At 39.1% G+C, this 8269-nt stretch overlaps 1 protein-coding gene across 1 annotated transcript; it reads right to left on the bottom strand.

Annotated features, from left to right (window-relative positions):
* Nucleotides 1–102: 102 nt before the first annotated feature.
* LOC107096517 (actin, cytoplasmic 2) lies at nt 103–3287 on the bottom strand. The gene is made up of 7 exons (XM_015393198.1): nt 3178–3287; nt 2336–2463; nt 2013–2252; nt 1373–1619; nt 1093–1284; nt 833–1014; nt 103–749 (listed from the first exon to the last, which is right to left on the bottom strand). The coding sequence occupies exons 2-7, from the start codon at nt 2456–2458 to the stop codon at nt 606–608; spliced, it is 1128 nt and encodes a 375-aa protein (XP_015248684.1). The 5' UTR covers nt 2459–2463; nt 3178–3287; the 3' UTR covers nt 103–605.
* Nucleotides 3288–8269: the final 4982 nt, after the last annotated feature.

The raw sequence follows: 8269 nt of genomic DNA, 5'->3' as shown, positions 1-8269 counted from the left end.
TACAATACAGAACCTCATGCCCTCAAAGCAGCAGTGCAATCATTAATGCCAACTATAACTGTACAGAAGTACTCTTTACATACAAGACCCAGTAGACAAGAATCTCAGACATGTGCGCTTTATTGGGCTGTTGTGTACACGGGAGGTTTGACACTCCATGCACAAACCTTCATACACCTCAACACAAGGTATGAGCCTTGTTCTTTGCAGGATGACAAACTGGACCAAATATTAAGGCCGGGTACAAAAACAAAACACAAGTTCAGATTACATAACTTACATATTAAGCAATACTACAGATCTGTTGGGCAAAAAGCCCAACAGAATAAACCTTCATAGAGGCAAATAAGGTGGTGAACATAAGACATCTGGAATGACCTACACAACTGACATGTTTTTCCACACATTCACAGCACCAGGGATGCTCTTTACTTCCTGTAGAGTTTTACCCCCATCAGGGGGCCATAGTGCCAGAGCGATAGTGATGACAGAATGGAAGAGGTGTCGACTCAGCACACAGTGTGTCGGTGCAGGTATGCAGAGCCTGTTTGGACTGGAGCAGTGTTTATTTGAAAAGGGGGAGGGTTTGGAGTTGAAAAGTCTGTTTAGAAGCACTTCCTGTGGACGATGCTTGGGCCAGACTCGTCATACTCCTGCTTGCTGATCCACATCTGCTGGAAGGTGGACAGGGAAGCTAGGATGGAGCCTCCAATCCATACAGAGTACTTCCTCTCTGGGGGTGCAATAATCTGTGAAGAGAGGAGTGTTGTTAAAAAAGGGAACTTTCAAACAATGTTTTAAATGGCACAAGACTTTTGACAGTCATTTTTACCTTGATCTTCATAGTTGTGGGTGCTAGGGCAGTGATCTCTTTCTGCATACGGTCAGCAATGCCTGGGTACATGGTGGTTCCACCAGACAGGACAGTGTTGGCATAGAGATCCTTACGGATATCCACGTCACACTTCATGATGCTGTTGAAGGTAGTCTCATGAATGCCACAGGACTCCATTCCTGTCAAAGAGTGATGATTTGTTAGAAACCCTTCCAAGGTTAGTTTATTCTAAACATAGGTGTCCTCGTGCAACTCACCAAGGAAGGAAGGCTGGAAAAGAGACTCTGGGCAACGGAACCTCTCATTTCCAATAGTTATGACCTGACCGTCAGGCAGCTCATAGCTCTTCTCCAATGAAGAGGAGGAAGCAGCAGTTCCCATTTCTTGCTCAAAGTCCAAAGCAACATAACACAGCTTCTCCTTGATGTCACGCACAATCTCACGCTCAGCTGAGGGACAAGATATTTGGCAAGGATTATTCAGCGCTCCAACTATTAGGGCCACTTTCCCATAAAGAGTTGATGCATTAATGCTCACCTGTGGTTGTGAAGCTGTAACCCCTCTCAGTCAGGATTTTCATGAGGTAGTCTGTGAGGTCCCTGCCAGCCAGGTCCAACCTCAGGATGGCATGAGGCAGAGCGTATCCTTCATAGATCGGCACTGTGTGGGTCACACCGTCACCAGAGTCCATGACGATACCAGTGGTACGACCAGAGGCGTACAGAGACAACACAGCCTGGATGGCTACATACATGGCAGGTGTGTTGAAGGTCTCAAACATGATCTAGAAGGAGAAATTAGCACTTAGTCAATTTCAGTCAAGACTTAAGTTATTATGTTAGCCAAAAACATAGCTTTAGTTTTTTTTTTTTTTTTTATTAAGGTGCTAAGTAAAGAGTCCAGACATGCAGAAAAACCACATTAGTTTCAATTCTCATCTTAAGCCGGTAAGAAATTTGAAAAACTGCAGGCCCCATGCTGCTACAAATCATTCCTGATTCAGTGCAGGAAAACAGACACCTGAAGAATCTGAAGAGAAGAAGCTTTCAGCTCAAGGAGAGGAAACCTAGAAGTTCAAAGGAACAGGACGCATTTGAAGACTGAGCAGAGAAATGCTTACAGGTCAAACCCCACCCATGAGGGAAGTTTTGATCGCAAGAGCTGTGGCACTAGTTACCTGGGTCATCTTCTCCCTGTTGGCTTTGGGGTTCAGGGGGGCTTCAGTGAGCAGGACAGGGTGCTCCTCAGGGGCAACTCTTAGCTCATTGTAGAAGGTGTGATGCCAGATTTTCTCCATGTCATCCCAGTTAGTCACAATACCGTGCTCAATGGGGTACTTCAGGGTTAGAATTCCCCTTTTGCTCTGTGCCTCATCACCGACATAGCTGTCCTTCTGGCCCATTCCAACCATCACACCCTGGAGAGGGAGAGAATCAGTGTCAATGCTTGTTTAAAGGTTGTGATCATATGTAGCTGATCTGTAGAAAATAAAGTGTGTACCTGATGCCTGGGGCGGCCAACAATGGAGGGGAATACAGCACGTGGAGCATCATCTCCTGCAAAGCCAGCTTTGCACATTCCAGAGCCATTGTCAACAACGAGGGCAGCAATTTCGTCTTCCATTTTTTCTAGGATAGGAAAAAAAAAATTTTTTAGATGCAGTTAAAACAAAAAACCTGCCGTTACAGCCACTATACGCTAGATGTCGCAGTTGAGCAGATCCAAATTCAAATCCAGAGCCTTGAAACAAAAGGCAGTTTCTCTGGACATGACCATATAAGGAAAAAAGTGAGGGCAGCCTGGAGACAGCAGCGGCAGACCTGCCCGGAAACCATCCCGGGTGTCACCGCCAGCCTCAGATGACACCGACATGCGACCACTCCCTGCACTGTGGTTACTAGGAATGAGTCAACCATCCAAAGACATGTACATGAACTAATGAGCCATCTTCCAAAGTCAAAGCCAGCAGTAAGGTGATGCAGAGAGATGGCCATTTGACAGGACAAAAAATAAAACCCACCTCCGCTTTTTAATACATTCGTATATGTAAAAATTTTAAATAAATTTGCAGAGAAATTAACCACTTATCTAAACGTGCTACATACACAACCAAGGTACATTTCAAACATTTTAAAGCAAAGAGCAAAATACCCATTTAAAACAGCAACTACTAAGCTGAACACCGGCATCACTTGTTCCCCGACCTCAAGTTAAGATATTTTAAACAATAAAACAACCTTTACGTTTGAAGCAACAGCTGCGTGAAACACAGTCTCGGGGGAAAAAAACGCTGAATTAAAGTAGAAACAATAAGCAAAAACCCTAAAAGCTGTTGGTCTTACCACTGTAAATGAGGTCCTCTGTGCCTGCGTGAGGTGTGCACTTCTCGAATGTCTGAGCTCGACTACAGTGAAGGCAACTCGCAGGACTTTATCTGCGCCCGAGCTGCGGCCCCTTTCCATATAAGGCAAACTTTCCTCTCCGCGCCTCCTGATTGGTTCCGCTGCATCCAATGGGTGTGGCGCCTGCAGATACCGGCTCTGCTCCCTGACATGGGAGTGCAGGGAAAAGCACCACGATAAAAAAAAGAGAAAAAGTTGAACTATAAAACATTTATTTTAAGAGTTTATTTTATCCTGTTGGTCAAAAGTCAGTGGGCAAAATTCTCTATTACTTCATCACCTTTATGATTTTAATGTTTATTATGTCAGAAGGGTACAAAGATGGGGCGTAAATCAGTATCTAGTATTTGTATAGGCAAAAATATTAATATTGCCTAAATTGTTAACATACTGCTTGCTTCAATATAATGCTATCATTATGGTTATACTGTATTATTTTGGTACACAACATGTTTGGAGGTTTGAAACTTGACATGGAATACTAACTGCAGATACAATGATACTCTTATTTGTAGAACAAGTCAACACTTTTTGAGAAATTGCAATCTCTGGATTAATGAAAGACAAGAAGCCCTACACTCTGTTTATGCAAGATTTCAACATACACATTCATATCAATGTTGGTTACAGACCAAATTTATTGAGGCACTGAACAAAAGAATGAAACAAAAACAGGGTGATGGTTCATTAAATACGAGAAGGGCCAAACAGCCACCTAAGATTTAGCAGATAAAAACTGTGATTCTGTCTGAATATGACAGGAGCTGAAAGTGGAACTTATCATTATTGAAAAAAGGAAACAGTAGAAATAGAAAAACAGTTATTTAAATTGTTCCATGCCAGGGCATATAAAAAATTAGGAACTTTTTTTTGTATTGCGCATTTAATACGAGGGCCAAAAAAGAGGTCGGGACTAGTTCAACGAGGGGAACTGGCCCCTGTTGGCTGCTGTCTGGAACCACCCAGGATTTACACACTGCAAGAGATTTGAGTGACAGATGTGGGTAATTTGAGGTGTGTCAACATCAAAACTCAGCAGGCTGTAAATCTCATTATCTGTCATCACTTGAGTAATAGGTGAGCAGGGAACATCCATCAGTTTTATGAGTGATAAGAAATAACTGAGCTGACATTCAAACTTTGTATGAGTCATTTTACTATGCATGTTCTTTGCAAAAATGTCAAACTGCTTAGTGTATTGTTCTTCCACAACCTCTAGTGCTTTCAGGTAAGAATTAACTCTGAAATGGAATTTTACAACATATATTACAGTCTTCCTTATGCGAATAAGAGGCAGGGGTTTAACTTAATTAGGTCACTGGAGTAAGACTAATAAACTGACACTGGGAATTCTTTCAACCATAAAGGGTTCCTAATAAGGATATATGGAAACTAGCTCACAAGTAGGGACAGGAAGGATGGTTTTGTATGAACTTTTTTTTCTGCTGCTGTTAAAGACGCACGTAGGAAGTGACCACAGCTAAACAGCCTCCAGGCGGGCTGAGTGAGCTGATCAGGGAATTGGCTTTTCAGAAAGGCATTATCCTGCTTTAGACAGAGGCACCAAGTATAGACCCAGGACAGGACAACCATCCCTTTAAGAGGACTGTTGGATGACGTCCATATAAGGAGATATTGGAAGGCGTCACATGGGGGGGAAAAATGCAAAGCTCAGATCATGTGACCACTCTGAGGAAATGAATAAACCTCTCTTTTTAAGGCTCTGCCTGTGTTTTTGTGGTTGTAAAATAAAAAAGCATTTGCTGCAACTTCCTTCCCATCTTTCATTGTATCTTTATGTACATGATATAGATTACCTAAATGAAGTCCCTTAGTGTGGTGATATGTTTCAGTTCTTAAGATATTTCAAAACTCAGCAGAATGCATGACTAATGCATGTATTACAGCACAATCATGCTTACAGTAGGCACTCCCTGCACTGTTAACTCACGCAGTGAGAGAAACTCACAAGCCTGGCTCTGAGCTCTGATGAATACCGTATATGGAAGAATCCTGCAGGTAGCCTCTGTCCACTTTCACCCTTTTCTGACCTCCAGCACTAAGCCTCTCCTTTGAACAAAGTTTACCTCCTCATATTTCTTCATTTTAAAACATTTCCCCCTCCTCCATACTAAGATCAGTCACTCCTGTTCTCCCTAACATCACACTTGTGGGCGTATGAAATCAGGGCAATGTTGTCTATTTGACTCCACACCAGTTTCTTCCAGGTACTTGTTACGTCATATTTCAACACAGTTCATTCATTGTAAGGGGTGTGGCTGTAATGCATGCGTCAGTAAAGTGAAGGGAAACCTGAAAAATACATAAAGTGGTCGAATCAAAGTTTCAGGATTCTTTGACAATGTAAGGGTGAAACTTGGGCAACAATTTGCATACATGTTATCTGAAATCAAGTAATGGAAGTAAATGTGTAAACGCCAGCTAAATAAATTAGATATGTTGTAACAGTTTCAAAGTAACTAATGTCTCAACATCATCTAAATTAACAATTTTCTGATTATCCTCCCTAAGTTACTCAAAAAAGGAATTAGTTTTTATGTAGGTGTTTATATACATAAGCACTAAGTACAAAAACTATACTTTCCACTGTGGATCTATAAATAAATTTAGAAAAGAATAAAATAAATGAGTAAATATTCCTTATTTATGAAAAATCCTAAATCCTATTGAGCTAATATATTGTCAAATAATAAAATTGTTTCATTCAATAAAAAACATCCATTGTATAGGTTTTTTAATATATTGTGTTATATTTGAAACATTTGTTGCTTTTAACCTGTTATGATAAAAGCTTCCAGTTCATTAAAACCTCAAATTCCGTATGTCAGACAATTACAGTATTAAACCAAAATGGGAGGATAAATAACGGTTATTGGTAAAGAGGCTTGATCTTTAAAATATGCTGTATCCAAGAAGATCATTAGAAAATTTTATAAAAAGAAAGTCGCAACTACAAAAAACATGGATAACTACAGCTTTGAGTTTGCAATCATTAGTGTACAAACAAGGGCTGTGGAGGTTATGGATCCATAACAATAAATATTTGAAGAAGGAAATGTTTAATTCAATTCAAAAAGAAAACCCAACTAGGTAGCCTTTAACATTTCCTCTGACAAATACTGATAAGATGTGCAAAACCTTAGACAGAACTACCGCATGGTTAAGAAATTCAAGTACATAGAAAGCAAGCTTGATTTTAGAAGTGATATTACTATATTATCTAAAGCAAAGATGCAAACATAAAGACTTTTCCATATTACGCATATTATCCCCCACTAATCATAACTGTTTTCTTTTCATTTAGTTGATATATTGTTAAAAAACAACCAATAAACATTTCAGCTTTCCTGTTTTCTGCTGCAAATTGCCCCTGATAAACAGGATTGACTAAATGAAATCAACATCTCCATCTAACTTTAATCAAATCATTCGAATTTGCACAAAAAATGTGTAAATACCTTAATTAAAACTTTCTTAAACATTACTAACATTAACGGTTATATATTTTTATTTAGTAAAATGAAAATATATTTAAAAGCTATCTTTTAATTTACTCCAAAACGTCTTCCATGGCCTTTTGATAAAGTATTTTTGTTGTTGTTGTTGTTGTTTTTTTGTTAACCAGTTGTTGCTCAAGTTCTAGATAGTAAATGAACATTGTAAGCAAAGCACCACACCGCCAGCCTTGAACGGGTGTTGTTTGTGCATACCTGTGGCTTTGGGAGCAGATAGCTTTTCTTCCTGTCTGACATAAGGGAGAGAATGATGGAACACAGCTATATCTGGAGTATTACTCTGCACTGATTTTGATTGTATTATTTAGTTCAATTAGAAATAGAAGAACTTAAGTAATTGTTTACTTTGTGTAGGTGGTAAAGCAATAATTGTTTATTTAAAAACCTGATAACTCTAAAAGGATAATACCACCCTTCACACCAAGATAGCAGAATGTGTTAAGATGCATTACAGGCACTTTCAAAGCCATTGTCCTTGTCATTATTTATGCAGTAAGTGGAAAGAAAAGTTTACATCCAGATGTTCCTGAAATACTGAGATGCTTGCTTTGTTTTCTGAAGATGTATTTATTAAGGAAAGTAGCTATTCAAAGCCCTTTATTATATTAGCTATGGTAAAGGGCTTATACTTAGTATAGATAGTACATTTTTAATTCCGGTGACCCCAAAGAGCTTTACTTTTACTTTTCACGGTAAAGAGCTACCCACTTGCAGAAGAAAGGCTTTCACACATTAAAGGTTAAGTGTAAAGGACATAACGGAGAGTTTGGACTAACACCCCTCTTTGTTCAGGAAAAAAAACATGTATCCTACACCACTGCAGGATCCAGCAACAGATGTCAATCAAAATAATCCAAAAGGTAAATAGATCAATGTAAAAAGCTATGTAAACCTAACGTTAACAGACTTGGCAAAAATGGTATCCTTGAGAGGTCAAAGTTAACACCACTACTAACATATCAAACATCTTGATGATTCCAAAAAACGAGACCAAATGATTACTTTCGGAAGGTGTTGATCCTGTCACCTTAGACATAAACCTAAGGCTTTTTGAAAAAGAACATAATTTAAATATTGTGGTTGGGCAATCATCTGGAACAGGTAAACTAGTTCAAGACCTTTATGACTTGCAGTAATTGATAGAAACAAAAACTGTTTTCTAGCAGAAAATCATGAGGAAATTATTCTGTTAACACTTTGCATCCTTGTTAACCAATGTCAAATTCCTTGGATTAGCACAATAATCACAAAGCACATTCTGATTCGATACTCCTGCAATTTAACTGAAGTAAACCAAATCTGCAAAGAATGGGTAAAATTTACCTATAGAAATGTGTAGGACTTTCCAATTTTACAAATTCTTTTAAAACTAGTTCTTCCAACGTTCTTTTCATAATAAACAAAATCTTAAGTAAAATATAAACCTTGTATTCCCTCAAGTTTTATATATGATCTGTGCTTCTGTCTCCTTGGGCCACGGTCTGCCTCGGCAGATG

The sequence above is a fragment of the Cyprinodon variegatus genome, unplaced genomic scaffold (assembly GCF_000732505.1).
Source record: "Cyprinodon variegatus isolate N-32 unplaced genomic scaffold, C_variegatus-1.0 Scaffold629, whole genome shotgun sequence".
Lineage (NCBI taxonomy): Eukaryota > Metazoa > Chordata > Actinopteri > Cyprinodontiformes > Cyprinodontidae > Cyprinodon > Cyprinodon variegatus.
The sequence above is the reverse complement of the archived record's forward strand: the minus strand, read 5'-3'. Positions and strand labels throughout refer to the sequence as shown.

Excerpts from the sequence above, each read along its gene's own strand:
- LOC107096517 (XM_015393198.1), bottom strand. The coding sequence starts at position 2,458 with ATGGAAGACGAAATTGCTGCCCTCGTTGTTGACAATGGCTCTGGAATG. Across the intron at positions 2,253-2,335 it reads TTGGCCGCCCCAGGCATCAG|GGTGTGATGGTTGGAATGGG; the intron begins GTACACACTTTA and ends CTCCCTCTCCAG. Across the intron at positions 750-832 it reads CCACAACTATGAAGATCAAG|ATTATTGCACCCCCAGAGAG; the intron begins GTAAAAATGACT and ends CTCTCTTCACAG.